The following is a 16,618-nucleotide window of genomic DNA, read 5'->3' on the forward strand; positions in this document are numbered from 1 at the left end:
TACTTCTATGGCCTTCCTCTTCTCAGCAACGTCCAGCTCGCCATCCCGCAGGACGTCCGTCAGGTCCACTTTCTTCTGGTCAATGTGACTCTGGATGAGATGAAGCTCCTGTTTCTTCTGCCCCAAGATTCTGTCCAGCTGGGCCGTCTCCTCCTGCTGTGCGGATAGCTGTGGGCACAAGGAGGGACACACTGATGTCAATGAGCGATGCCACCATACAAACATGGCCGCTGACGGGCACAGATGGAACCTGTAATATACCCATCCTAACAATAGCAGAACCTTCTGCACAAATCCACGAGAACTAGAGAGAGACGGCCATGGGCCGGACAGGGGAGCGCACCCTCATCTCTCCTACACATAGTGCAGACCCTGATTTCTGGGGGTGCCCACCTACTCACCAGGGGGTCCAAACTACGGGGGGAGACCCCAACCTAATCTCTGGGCAAGGAGAAAGCAACAAAAATAAATCCCACTTGTATTTACCAACATAAGACAAGAGGGCAATATTATCAATCTGAGGCGTTTCTCCTGCCATATAATGCAGCTTCATCAGGGAGCAGGCTGTGTCAGGCAATGAATGCCAGGTCATATAGATACAATGGCGTCCAATCACAATCCGGGTGTCCTGGGCATATATATCCCCGCACAACCGGAATAATACACACGCAGCTAAACCATGCCAAGTACAGTACGTGCCCACTGTGATAATACATCCCGGACGGTGCGTGCCCACTGTGATAATACATCCCGGACGGTGCGTGCCCACTGTGATAATACATCCAGGACGGTGTGTGCCCACTGTGATAATACATCCCGGACGGTGCGTGCCCACTGTGATAATACATCCCGGACAGTGCGTGCCCACTGTGATAATACATCCCGGACGGTGCGTGCCCACTGTGATAATACATCCCGGACGGTGCGTGCCCACTGTGATAATACATCCCGGACGGTGCGTGCCCACTGTGATAATACATCCAGGACGGTGTGTGCCCACTGTGATAATACATCCCGGACGGTGCGTGCCCACTGTGATAATACATCCCGGACAGTGCGTGCCCACTGTGATAATACATCCAGGACGGTGCGTGCCCACTGTGATAATACATCCAGGACGGTGCGTGCCCACTGTGATAATACATCCCGGACGGTGCGTGCCCACTGTGATAATACATCCCGGACGGTGCGTGCCCACTGTGATAATACATCCCGGACGGTGCGTGCCCACTGTGATAATACATCCCGGACAGTGCGTGCCCACTGTGATAATACATCCAGGACGGTGCGTGCCCACTGTGATAATACATCCCGGACGGTGCGTGCCCACTGTGATAATACATCCCGGACGGTGCGTGCCCACTGTGATAATACATCCCGGACGGTGCGTGCCCACTGTGATAATACATCCCGGACAGTACGTGCCCACTGTGATAATACATCCCGGACGGTGCGTGCCCACTGTGATAATACATCCCGGACGGTGCGTGCCCACTGTGATAATACATCCCGGACGGTGCGTGCCCACTGTGATAATACATCCCGGACGGTGCGTGCCCACTGTGATAATACATCCCGGACGGTGCGTGCCCACTGTGATAATACATCCCGGACAGTGCAGACAGGGGAGTGTGTCCACTGTAATACATCCCGGACGGTGCGTGCCCACTGTGATAATACATCCCGGACGGTGCGTGCCCACTGTGATAATACATCCCGGACGGTGCGTGCCCACTGTGATAATACATCCCGGACAGTGCAGACAGGGGAGTGTGTCCACTGTAATACATCCCGGACGGTGCGTGCCCACTGTGATAATACATCCAGGACGGTGCGTGCCCACTGTGATAATACATCCCGGACGGTGCGTGCCCACTGTGATAATACATCCCGGACAGTGCGTGCCCACTGTGATAATACATCCCGGACGGTGCGTGCCCACTGTGATAATACATCCCGGACGGTGCGTGCCCACTGTGATAATACATCCCGGACGGTGCGTGCCCACTGTGATAATACATCCAGGACGGTGCGTGCCCACTGTGATAATACATCCAGGACGGTGCGTGCCCACTGTGATAATACATCCCGGACAGTGCGTGCCCACTGTGATAATACATCCCGGACGGTGCGTGCCCACTGTGATAATACATCCCGGACGGTGCGTGCCCACTGTGATAATACATCCCGGACGGTGCGTGCCCACTGTGATAATACATCCCGGACGGTGCGTGCCCACTGTGATAATACATCCTGGACGGCGCAGAGAGGGGGTATATACAACCTGGCTGAGCCCCAGTATACAGGTCACTTTGCATCAGGACCACTGGCTGCACATTAATGAAATGTATAAGCCGCCGCACCAACACCGCTATAGCAGGAAGGATGTCAGCGACACAGCAGCCGCATCAGCCGTGTACAGGAGTGATGTACAGTGCGGGAGCACAGACAGGAGCGATGTACAGTCATGGCCAAAAGTTTTGAGAATGATACAAATAATAATTTTTACAAAGTCTACTGCTTCAGATTTTAAAATAGCAATGTGCATATACCCCAGAGTGTTATACAGAGGGATCAGCTTAACAGCAATTACCTGCACAGTCAATATTTACAGAGAAAATGAACTTTATCCCCAAAACACATTTCACCATCATTGCAGCCCGGCCTTACAAGGAGCAGCTAACATTGTTTCAGTGATCGCTCCATTAACACAGGTGTGGGTGTTGATGAGGACAGGGCTGGAGATCAGTCTGTCATGATTAAGTAAGAATGACACCACTGGACACTTTAAAAAGGAGGCTGGTGCTTGGCATCATTGTTTCTCTTCTGTTACCATGGTTATCTCTAAAGAAACATGTGCAGTCATCATTGCACTGCACAAAAATGGCCGAACAGGGAAGAGTATCGCAGCTAGAAAGATTGCACCTCAGTCACCAATCTATCGCATCATCAAGAACTTCAAGGAGAGAGGTTCCATTGTTGCCAAAAAAGCTCCATGGCGCCCAAGAAAGACCAGCAAGTGCCAGGACCGTCTCCTAAAAGTGTGGTCAGCTGCGGGATGGGGCTACCAGCAGTGCAGAGCTTGGTCAGGAAGGGCAGCAGGCAGGTGTGAGGGCATCTGCACTGTGCACTGTGAGACTGCGGAGACTCTTGGAGCAAGGCCTGGTCTCATGGAGGGCAGCAAAGAAGCCACTTCTCTCCAGAAAAAAACATCAGGGACAGACTGATATTCTGCAAAAGGTCCAGGGAGTGGACTGCTGAGGACTGGGGGAAAGGTTCAGGGAGCGGACTGCTGAGGACTGGGGGAAAGGTCCAGGGAGTGGACTGCTGAGGACTGGGGGAAAGGTCCAGGGAGGGGACTGCTGAGAACTGGGGGAAAGGTGCAGGGAGTGGACTGCTGAGGATTGGGGGAAAGGTACAGGGAGAGGACTGCTGAGGACTGGGGGAAAGGTGCAGGGAGTGGACTGCTGAGGACTGGGGAAAGGTCCAGGGAGAGGACTGCTGAGGACTGGGGGAAAGGTCCAGGGAGTGGACTGCTGAGGACTGGGGGAAAGGTCCAGGGAGAGGACTGCTGAGGACTGGGGGAAAGGTGCAGGGAGCGGACTGCTGAGGACTGGGGGAAAGGTCCAGGGAGCGGACTGCTGAGGACTGGGGGAAAGGTCCAGGGAGCGGACTGCTGAGGACTGGGGGAAAGGTCCAGGGAGCGGACTGCTGAGGACTGGGGGAAAGGTGCAGGGAGCGGACTGCTGAGGACTGGGGGAAAGGTGCAGGGAGCGGACTGCTGAGGACTGGGGGAAAGGTCCAGGGAGGGGACTGCGGAGGACTGGGGGAAAGGTCCAGGGAGTGGACTGCTGAGGACTGGGGGAAAGGTGCAGGGAGCGGACTGCTGAGGACTGGGGGAAAGGTCCAGGGAGTGGACTGCTGAGGACTGGGGGAAAGGTCCAGGGAGTGGACTGCTGAGGACTGGGGGAAAGGTCCAGGGAGTGGACTGCTAAGGACTGGGGGAAAGGTCCAGGGAGTGGACTGCTGAGGACTGGGGGAAAGGTCCAGGGAGTGGACTGCTGAGGACTGGGGGAAAGGTCCAGGGAGTGGACTGCTGAGGACTGGGGGAAAGGTCCAGGGAGTGGACTGCTGAGGACTGGGGGAAAGGTGCAGGGAGGGGACTGCTGAGGACTGGGGGAAAGGTCCAGGGAGCGGACTGCTGAGGACTGGGGGAAAGGTGCAGGGAGGGGACTGCTGAGGATTAGGGAAAGTCATTGTCTCTGATGAATCCCCTTTCCGATTGTTTGGGACATCTGGAAAACAGCTTATTGGGAGAAGACGAGGTGAGCGCTACCACCAGTCTTGTCTCATGCCAACTGTACCCGGCATCCTGAAACCATTCTTTATGTGTGGGGTTGCTTCTCAGCCAAGGGAATCGGCTCTCTCACAGTGTTGCCTAAAAACACGGCCATGAATAAAGAATGGGACCAGAACGTCCTCCAAGAGCAACTTCTCCCAACCGTCCAAGAGCAGTTTGGCCACCAACAATGCCTTTTCAGCATGATGGAGCACCTTGCCATAAAGCAAAGGTGATAACTAAATGGCCCAGGGAGCAAAACATAGAGATTTTGGGTCCATGGCCTGGAAACCCCCCACATCTTAATCCCATTGAGAACTTGTGGTCAATCATGAAGAGACGGGTGGACAAACAAAAACCAACAAATTCTGACAAAATGCAAGCACTGATTGTACAAGAATGGACGGCTATCAGTCAGGATTTGGTCCAGAAGTTGTATGAGAGCAGCCGGGGAGAATTGCAGAGGTCCAGAAGAAGAAGCCGCAACACTGCAAATATTATAGACTTGCTGCAGTAACTCATCTACCTGTCAGTATAAGCTTCTGTTACTCAGAATATGATGCAATTATATTTCTGTATGTGATAAAAACATCTGACAAACACACAGAACAACCAGAGGGCAGAGGATCATGGGAAAATAGAAGATTTGTGTCATTCTCAAAACTTTTGGGCATGACGGTACAGTGCGCGGGGGGGGGGGGGGGGGTATTGCAGGAGCGATGTACAGTTGGGGGGGGGTATTACAGACAGGAGCGATGTACAGTGCGGGGGGGATGGGGGTGGGGCACAGACAGGAGTGATGTACAGTGCGGGGGGGGGGCACAGACAGTAGCGATGTACAGTGCGAGGAGGATGGGGAGGGCACAGACAGGAGCGATGTACAGTGCCGGGGGGAGGATGGGGGGGGGGCACAGACAGGTGTGATGTACAGTGCACACCTGACTCCTTACCTGGCACTGCAGTAGTTCCAGTTGTCTCCTCTTCTCCACCATGAGGTTCTCGGCTTCTTTAAGAGTCCACACACGTTCCTCCTTTTTCCCTTCGGCTGCTTTGATTTCTTCTTGTAGTTTTTGAAGACTAAAAAAAAGAACGAGGATGAGAGACATTAAGGAAGGGTCACTGCAGGGGAGGAAGAAATGACGGAGTCACTGCGGGGGAGGAAGAAATGACTGGGTCACTGCGGGGGGAGGAAGAAATGACGGAGTCACTGCGGGGGAGGAAGAAATGACTGGGTCACTGCGGGGGGAGGAAGAAATGACGGGGTCACTGCGGGGGAGGAAGAAATGACGGGGTCACTGCGGGGGAGGAAGAAATGACGGGGTCACTGCGGGGGCAGGAAGAAATGACGGGGTCACTGCGGGGGAGGAAGAAATGACGGGGTCACTGCGGGGGAGGAAGAAATGACGGGGTCACTGCGGGGGGAGGAAGAAATGACGGGGTCACTGCGGGGGGAGGAAGAAATGACGGGGTCACTGCGGGGGGAGGAAGAAATGACGGGGTCACTGCGGGGGGAGGAAGAAATGACGGGGTCACTGCGGGGGAGGAAGAAATGACGGGGTCACTGCGGGGGAGGAAGAAATGACGGGGTCACTGCGGGGGAGGAAGAAATGACGGGGTCACTGCGGGGGAGGAAGAAATGACGGGGTCACTGCGGGGGAGGAAGAAATGACGGGGTCACTGCGGGGGAGGAAGAAATGACGGGGTCACTGCGGGGGAGGAAGAAATGACGGGGTCACTGCGGGGGAGGAAGAAATGACGGGGTCACTGCAGGGGAGGAAGAAATGACGGGGTCACTGCAGGGGAGGAAGAAATGACGGGGTCACTGCAGGGGAGGAAGAAATGACGGGGTCACTGCGGGGGAGGACGGGGGGGGGGGTCACTGTGGAGAGGAAGGGGTGAAGGGGTCACTGCGGGGGAGGAAGAAATGACGGGGTCACTGCAGGGGAGGAAGAAATGACGGGGTCACTGCGGGGGAGGAAGAAATGACGGGGTCACTGCAGGGGAGGAAGAAATGACGGGGTCACTGCGGGGGAGGACGGGGGAGGGGTCACTGTGGAGAGGAAGGGGTGAAGGGGTCACTGCGGGGGAGGAAGGGGTCACTGTGGATAGGAGAGGGAGTGGTCACTGTGGGGAGGAAGGGGTGAGGGGGTCACTGTGGATGGGGAGGGGGGCACTGTGGGGAGGAAGGGTCACTGCAGCCTCTCCTGCCTTCGTTGGTTCTCACCTTTCAGACATGGCTTCCATCTTGCGGTTCAGGGCCTGAAACTCTGCATCTTTGGCGGCCACAACACTGGTTATCCCCTGCAGGACGGTCTCCTGTGCCGCTTGGTGCTGCTCCAGGTCTCGGGTGTTGGCCTGTAGCATCCTGCAAGATGATATGAGTACACTATCATTACCATCCTCCTCCTCACTATCATTACCATCCTCCTCCTCACTATCATTACCATCCTCCTCCTCACTATCATTACCATCCTCCTCCTCACAATCATTACCATCCTCCTCCTCACTATCATTACCATCCTCCTCCTCACTATCATTACCATCCTCCTCCTCACTATCATTACCATCCTCCTCCTCACTATCATTACCATCCTCCTCCTCACTATCATTACCATCCTCCTCCTCACTATCATTACCATCCTCCTCCTCACCACCATCCAGCACCATACACCATCATCCTCCTCACTATCATTACCATCCTCCTCCTCACTATCATTACCATCCTCCTCACTATCATTACCATCCTCCTCCTCACTATCATTACCATCCTCCTCCTCACTATCATTACCATCCTCCTCCTCACTATCATTACCATCCTCCTCCTCACCACCATCCAGCACCATCCTCCTCCTCACTATCATTACCATCCTCCTCCTCACTATCATTACCATCCTCCTCCTCACTATCATTACCATCCTCCTCCTCACTATCATTACCATCCTCCTCCTCACTATCATTACCATCCTCCTCCTCACCACCATCCAGCACCATACACCATCCTCCTCCTCACTATCATTACCATCCTCCTCCTCACTATCATTACCATCCTCCTCCTCACTATCATTACCATCCTCCTCCTCACCACCATCCAGCACCATACACCATCCTCCTCCTCACTATCATTACCATCCTCCTCCTCACTATCATTACCATCCTCCTCCTCACTATCATTACCATCCTCCTCCTCACCACCATCCAGCACCATACACCATCATCCTCCTCACTATCATTACCATCCTCCTCCTCACTATCATTACCATCCTCCTCACTATCATTACCATCCTCCTCCTCACTATCATTACCATCCTCCTCCTCACTATCATTACCATCCTCCTCCTCACTATCATTACCATCCTCCTCCTCACCACCATCCAGCACCATCCTCCTCCTCACTATCATTACCATCCTCCTCCTCACTATCATTACCATCCTCCTCCTCACTATCATTACCATCCTCCTCCTCACTATCATTACCATCCTCCTCCTCACTATCATTACCATCCTCCTCCTCACTATCATTACCATCCTCCTCCTCACTATCATTACCATCCTCCTCCTCACTATCATTACCATCCTCCTCCTCACTATCATTACCATCCTCCTCCTCACCACCCTCCTCCTCCTCACCACCACCACCCTCCTCCTCCTCACCACCACCACCCTCCTCCTCCTCACCACCACCCTCCTCCTCCTCACCACCACCACCCTCCTCCTCCTCACCACCACCACCCTCCTCCTCCTCACCACCACCACCCTCCTCCTCCTCCTCCTCACCACCACCCTCCTCCTCCTCCCCACCACCACCACCCTCCTCCTCCTCCTCCTCCTCACCACCACCCTCCTCCTCCTCACCACCACCACCCTCCTCCTCCTCCTCCCCACCACCCTCCTCCTCACCGCAGTTGCTGATTGGCCTTCACCAGGTTCACTGCCGTCTCCTGGGCCCGATGCTCCAGCTCTTGCGCGTCGTTCTCCGCCTGACTCAGCTGCCGCTTTGTTTCATTGTATTTTTCAACTAAATCAACAGTCTGAAGAGGAGGAAGAAAACAACAACAACATCAGGGAACAACAAAAAGGATCAATTCGTCGGAGACCCTGGGCGCAAATCTTAATTTTCTTACAACAAAAAAAGCTCAAACTTCCGCTCCACATTGTCCCAAGATCTCCGCTTACTGTCAATGAATGGAAAAGCTGACTGGGTCGTGCTCACAAGTCCAAGGACTAGCGGAGGTGAGAGAGTCTGGAGAGACTGTAACAAACCCTCAGCTCTGCAGGACTCTTCCCGAAGATTCCAATCCACTGACAGTACAAGCCGAGTGTTCTAGAAAACCAAGAGACTGACCTGGAGACAATCAGAGGGAAAACAATCGGACACGGAAACAGTCAGCATTAGTCATAAACAGACTATTACACCAGCCCATCTCCGGGAGCCTGTCAGGTCTACAGGAGAAGGAATAATATATACTACAGGGGAAGAAGGAGTAATTATATACTACAGGGGAAGGAGTAATATATATACTACAGGGGAAGGAGTAATATATATACTACAGGGGAAGGAGTAATTATATACTACAGGGGAAGGAATAATATATATACTACAGGGGAAGGAATAATATATATACTACAGGGGAAGGAATAATATATATACTACAGGGGAAGGAGTAATATATATACTACAGGGGAAGGAGTAATATATATACTACAGGGGAAGGAGTAATTATATATACTACAGGGGAAGGAGTAATATATATACTACAGGGGAAGGAGTAATATATATACTACAGGGGAAGGAGTAATATATATACTACAGGGGAAGGAGTAATATATATATACTACAGGGGAAGGAGTAATTATATACTACAGGGGAAGGAGTAATTATATATATACTACAGGGGAAGGAGTAATTATATATACTACAGGGGAAGGAGTAATTATATACTACAGAGGAAGGAGTAATTATATATACTACAGGGGAAGGAGTAATTATATATACTACAGGGGAAGGAGTAATATATATACTACAGGGAAGGAGTAATATATATACTACAGGGGAAGGAGTAATTATATACTACAGGGGAAGGAGTAATATATATATACTACAGGGGAAGGAGTAATATATACTACAGGGGAAGAAGGAGTAATTATATACATATATATACATATACACACTCTACAGGGGAAGGAATAATATATATATACTACAGGGGAAGGAGTAATTATATACTACAGGGGAAGGAGTAATATATATACTACAGGGGAAGGAGTAATTATATATACTACAGGGGAAGGAGTAATATATATATACTACAGGGGAAGGAGTAATTATATATACTACAGGGGAAGGAGTAATATATATACTACAGGGGAAGGAGTAATATATATATACTACAGGGGAAGGAGTAATTATATATACTACAGGGGAAGGAGTAATTATATACTACAGGGGAAGGAGTAATTATATATACTACAGGGGAAGGAGTAATATATATACTACAGGGGAAGGAGTAATTATATATACTACAGGGGAAGGAGTAATATATATATACTACAGGGGAAGGAGTAATTATATATACTACAGGGGAAGGAGTAATATATATATACTACAGGGGAAGGAGTAATTATATATACTACAGGGGAAGGAGTAATATATATACTACAGGGGAAGGAGTAATTATATATACTACAGGGGAAGGAGTAATATATATATACTACAGGGGAAGGAGTAATTATATATACTACAGGGGAAGGAGTAATATATATATACTACAGGGGAAGGAGTAATATATATACTACAGGGGAAGGAGTAATATATATACTACAGGGGAAGGAGTAATATATATACTACAGGGGAAGGAGTAATATATATACTACAGGGGAAGGAGTAATTATATATATACTACAGGGGAAGGAGTAATTATATATACTACAGGGGAAGGAGTAATTATATATATACTACAGGGGAAGGAGTAATTATATATACTACAGGGGAAGGAGTAATATATATACTACAGGGGAAGGAGTAATTATATATATACTACAGGGGAAGGAGTAATATATATATACTACAGGGGAAGGAGTAATTATATATACTACAGGGGAAGGAGTAATTATATATATACTACAGGGGAAGAAGGAGTAATATATATACTACAGGGGAAGGAGTAATTATATATACTACAGGGGAAGGAGTAATTATATATACTACAGGGGAAGGAGTAATATATATATACTACAGGGGAAGGAGTAATTATATATACTACAGGGGAAGGAGTAATATATATATACTACAGGGGAAGGAGTAATATATATACTACAGGGGAAGGAGTAATTATATACACTACAGGGGAAGGAGCAATATATATACTACAGGGGAAGGAGTAATTATATACTACAGGGGAAGGAGTAATATATATACTACAGGGGAAGGAGTAATATATATACTACAGGGGAAGGAGTAATTATATACTACAGGGGAAGGAGTAATATATATATACTACAGGGGAAGGAGTAATTATATATACTACAGGGGAAGGAGTAATATATATATACTACAGGGGAAGGAGTAATTATATACTACAGGGGAAGGAGTAATTATATATACTACAGGGGAAGGAGTAATATATATACTACAGGGGAAGGAGTAATTATATATACTACAGGGGAAGGAGTAATTATATACTACAGGGGAAGGAGTAATATATATATACTACAGGGGAAGGAGTAATTATATATACTACAGGGAAGGAGTAATATATATACTACAGGGGAAGGAGTAATTATATACTACAGGGGAAGGAGTAATTATATACTACAGGGGAAGGAGTAATATATATACTACAGGGGAAGGAGTAATTATATATACTACAGGGGAAGGAGTAATTATATATATACACTACAGGGGAAGGAGTAATATATATACTACAGGGGAAGGAGTAATATATATATACTACAGGGGAAGGAGTAATATATATATACTACAGGGGAAGAAGGAGTAATTATAATAATACTACAGGGGAAGGAGTAATATATACTACAGGGAAGGAGTAATTATATATATACTACAGGGGAAGGAGTAATATAGATACTACAGGGGAAGGAGTAATTATATATTACTACAGGGAAGGAGTAATTATATATACTACAGGGAAGGAGTAATTATATATACTACAGGGGAAGGAGTAATATATATATACTACAGGGAAGGAGTAAATATATATACTACAGGGGAAGGAGTAATATATATACTACAGGGGAAGGAGTAATATATATAAACTTACAGGGGAAGGAGTAATTATATACTACAGGGAGAGTAATATATATACTACAGGGGAAGGAGTAATAATATATATACAGGGGAAGGAGTAATATATATACTACAGGGAAGGAGTATATATTACTACTACAGGGAAGGAGTAATTATATATACTACAGGGAAGGAGTAATATATATATACTACAGGGGAAGGAGTAATATATATATACTACAGGGGAAGGAGTAATTATATACTACAGGGGAAGGAGTAATTATATATACTACAGGGGAAGGAGTAATTATATATACTACAGGGGAAGGAGTAATTATATACTACAGGGGAAGGAGTAATATATATACACTACAGGGGAAGGAGTAATTATATATACTACAGGGGAAGGAGTAATTATATACTACAGGGGAAGGAGTAATATATATACTACAGGGGAAGGAGTAATATATATACTACAGGGGAAGGAGTAATATATATACTACAGAGGAAGGAGTAATATATATACTACAGGGGAAGGAGTAATTATATATACTACAGGAGGAAGGAGTAATATATATACTACAGGGGAAGGAGTATATATATATACTACAGGGGAAGGAGTAATTATATATATACTACAGGGGAAGGAGTAATATATATATACTACAGGGGAAGGAGTAATATATATATACTACAGGGGAAGGAGTAATATATATATACTACAGGGGAAGGAGTAATATATATATACTACAGGGGAAGGAGTAATTATATATATACTACAGGGGAAGGAGTAATTATATATACTACAGGGGAAGGAGTAATTATATATATACTACAGGGGAAGGAGTAATATATATACTACAGGGGAAGGAGTAATTATATATATACTACAGGGGAAGGAGTAATTATATATACTACAGGGGAAGGAGTAATTATATATACTACAGGGGAAGGAGTAATATATATACTACAGGGGAAGGAGTAATATATATACTACAGGGGAAGGAGTAATATATATATACTACAGGGGAAGGAGTAATATATATATACTACAGGGGAAGGAGTAATTATATATATACTACAGGGGAAGGAGTAATTATATATACTACAGGGGAAGGAGTAATTATATATACTACAGGGGAAGGAGTAATATATATATACTACAGGGGAAGGAGTAATATATATATACTACAGGGGAAGGAGTAATATATATACTACAGGGGAAGGAGTAATATATATATACTACAGGGGAAGGAGTAATATATATATACTACAGGGGAAGGAGTAATATATATACTACAGGGGAAGGAGTAATTATATATACTACAGGGGAAGGAGTAATATATATACTACAGGGGAAGGAGTAATATATATACTACAGGGGAAGGAGTAATATATATACTACAGGGGAAGGAGTAATATATATACTACAGGGGAAGGAGTAATATATATACTACAGGGGAAGGAGTAATATATATACTACAGGGGAAGGAGTAATATATATACTACAGGGGAAGGAGTAATATATATATATACTACAGGGGAAGGAGTAATATATATACTACAGGGGAAGGAGTAATTATATATATACTACAGGGGAAGGAGTAATATATATATACTACAGGGGAAGGAGTAATATATATATACTACAGGGGAAGGAGTTAATATATATTATACTACAGGGGAAGGAGTAATTATATATACTACAGGGGAAGGAGTAATATATATACTACAGGGGAAGGAGTAATATATATACTACAGGTGGAAGGAGTAATTAATACTACAGGGGAAGGAGTAATTTATATATACTACAGTGGAATGAGTAATTATAGTATACTACAGGGAAGGAGTAATTATATATACTAATACAGGGGAAGGTAGTAATAATATATATACTACAGGAGGAGTAGGAGTAATATATATATACTACCAGGAGAAGGAGTAATTATATATATACTACAGGGGAAGGAGTAATTTATCTACATATATATACATATATACACCTTACAAGGGGAATGAGAGTCATTATATATACTACAGTGGGCAGGAGTAATATATATATCCTACAGGGAAGGAGTAGTAATATATATATACTAACAGGGGAAGGTAATTACTCTATATACTACAGGGGAAGGAAGTAATTATCTATACTACAGGGAAGGAGTATATTATATAACTACAGGGGAAGGAGTAATATATATATACTACAGGGGAAGGAGTAATATATATATACTACAGGGGAAGGAGTAATTATATATATACTACAGGGGAAGGAGTAATTATATATATACTACAGGGGAAGGAGTAATATATATACTACAGGGGAAGGAGTAATATATATACTACAGGGGAAGGAGTAATTATATATACTACAGGGGAAGGAGTAATATATATATACTACAGGGGAAGGAGTAATTATATATACTACAGGGGAAGGAGTAATTATATATACTACAGGGGAAGGAGTAATTATATATATACTACAGGGGAAGGAGTAATTATATACTACAGGGGAAGGAGTAATTATATATACTACAGGGGAAGGAGTAATATATATATACTACAGGGGAAGGAGTAATATATATACTACAGGGGAAGGAGTAATATATATATACTACAGGGGAAGGAGTAATATATATATACTACAGGGGAAGGAGTAATATATATACTACAGGGGAAGGAGTAATATATATACTACAGGGGAAGGAGTAATATATATACTACAGGGGAAGGAGTAATATATATATACTACAGGGAAGGAGTAATATATATACTACAGGGGAAGGAGTAATTATATACTACAGGGGAAGGAGTAATTATATACTACAGGGGAAGGAGTAATATATATACTACAGGGGAAGGAGTAATTATATATACTACAGGGGAAGGAGTAATTATATATATACTACAGGGGAAGGAGTAATATATATACTACAGGGGAAGGAGTAATATATATATACTACAGGGGAAGGAGTAATATATATACTACAGGGGAAGAAGGAGTAATTATATACATATATATACACATATACACACTCTACAGGGGAAGGAGTAATATATATACTACAGGGGAAGGAGTAATATATATACTACAGGGGAAGGAGTAATTATATATACTACAGGGGAAGGAGTAATTATATATATACTACAGGGGAAGGAGTAATATATATACTACAGGGGAAGGAGTAATATATATATACTACAGGGGAAGGAGTAATTATATATACTACAGGGGAAGGAGTAATATATATACTACAGGGGAAGGAGTAATATATATACTACAGGGGAAGGAGTAATATATATACTACAGGGGAAGGAGTAATATATATACTACAGGGGAAGGAGTAATATATATACTACAGGGGAAGGAGTAATATATATACTACAGGGGAAGGAGTAATATATATACTACAGGGGAAGGAGTAATATATATACTACAGGGGAAGGAGTAATTATATATACTACAGGGGAGGGGAAGGAGTAATTATATATACTACAGGGGAAGGATTAATTATATATTACTACAGGGGAAGGAGTAATATAATATACTACAGGGGAAGGAGTAATTATATATACTACAGGGAAGGAGTAATATATATACTACAGGGGAAGGAGTAATATATATACTACAGGGGAAGGAGTAATTATATACTACAGGGGAAGGAGTAATTATATATACTACAGGGGAAGGAGTAATATATATATACTACAGGGGAAGGAGTAATTATATACTACAGGGGAAGGAGTAATATATATACTACAGGGGAAGGAGTAATATATATACTACAGGGGAAGGAGTAATATATATACTACAGAGGAAGGAGTAATATATATACTACAGGGGAAGGAGTAATTATATATACTACAGAGGAAGGAGTAATATATATACTACAGGGGAAGGAGTAATATATATATACTACAGGGGAAGGAGTAATATATATATACTACAGGGGAAGGAGTAATTATATATATACTACAGGGGAAGGAGTAATATATATATACTACAGGGGAAGGAGTAATATATATATACTACAGGGGAAGGAGTAATATATATATACTACAGGGGAAGGAGTAATTATATATATACTACAGGGGAAGGAGTAATTATATATACTACAGGGGAAGGAGTAATTATATATATACTACAGGGGAAGGAGTAATATATATATACTACAGGGGAAGGAGTAATTATATATATACTACAGGGGAAGGAGTAATTATATATACTACAGGGGAAGGAGTAATTATATATACTACAGGGGAAGGAGTAATATATATACTACAGGGGAAGGAGTAATATATATACTACAGGGGAAGGAGTAATATATATATACTACAGGGGAAGGAGTAATATATATATACTACAGGGGAAGGAGTAATTATATATATACTACAGGGGAAGGAGTAATTATATATACTACAGGGGAAGGAGTAATTATATATACTACAGGGGAAGGAGTAATATATATATACTACAGGGGAAGGAGTAATATATATATACTACAGGGGAAGGAGTAATATATATACTACAGGGGAAGGAGTAATTATATATACTACAGGGGAAGGAGTAATATATATACTACAGGGGAAGGAGTAATATATATACTACAGGGGAAGGAGTAATATATATACTACAGGGGAAGGAGTAATATATATACTACAGGGGAAGGAGTAATATATATATATACTACAGGGGAAGGAGTAATATATATACTACAGGGGAAGGAGTAATTATATATATACTACAGGGGAAGGAGTAATATATATATACTACAGGGGAAGGAGTAATATATATATACTACAGGGGAAGGAGTAATTATATATACTACAGGGGAAGGAGTAATTATATATACTACAGGGGAAGGAGTAATATATATACTACAGGGGAAGGAGTAATATATATACTACAGGGGAAGGAGTAATTATATATACTACAGGGGAAGGAGTAATATATATATACTACAGGGGAAGGAGTAATTATATATACTACAGGGGAAGGAGTAATATATATATACTACAGGGGAAGGAGTAATATA

General features: G+C 44.3%; 1 protein-coding gene across 4 annotated transcripts in view; it reads right to left on the minus strand.

Annotated features, from left to right (window-relative positions):
• CNTRL (centriolin) overlaps positions 1-16,618 on the minus strand; it is a 247,561-nt gene that overhangs the window by 79,013 nt on the left and 151,930 nt on the right. For all 4 annotated transcript variants that reach the window (XM_069986606.1, XM_069986603.1, XM_069986604.1 and 1 more), the window contains exons 27-30: positions 8,237-8,367; positions 6,564-6,704; positions 5,290-5,416; positions 4-168 (exon numbers count right to left, since the gene is read on the minus strand). In XM_069986606.1, the coding sequence (XP_069842707.1) occupies positions 4-168; positions 5,290-5,416; positions 6,564-6,704; positions 8,237-8,367 (564 nt within the window). The remainder of the gene's footprint in view (positions 1-3; positions 169-5,289; positions 5,417-6,563; positions 6,705-8,236; positions 8,368-16,618) is intronic.

This window comes from Dendropsophus ebraccatus, chromosome 10 (genome assembly GCF_027789765.1).
Source record: "Dendropsophus ebraccatus isolate aDenEbr1 chromosome 10, aDenEbr1.pat, whole genome shotgun sequence".
Taxonomy (NCBI): Eukaryota; Metazoa; Chordata; class Amphibia; order Anura; family Hylidae; genus Dendropsophus; species Dendropsophus ebraccatus.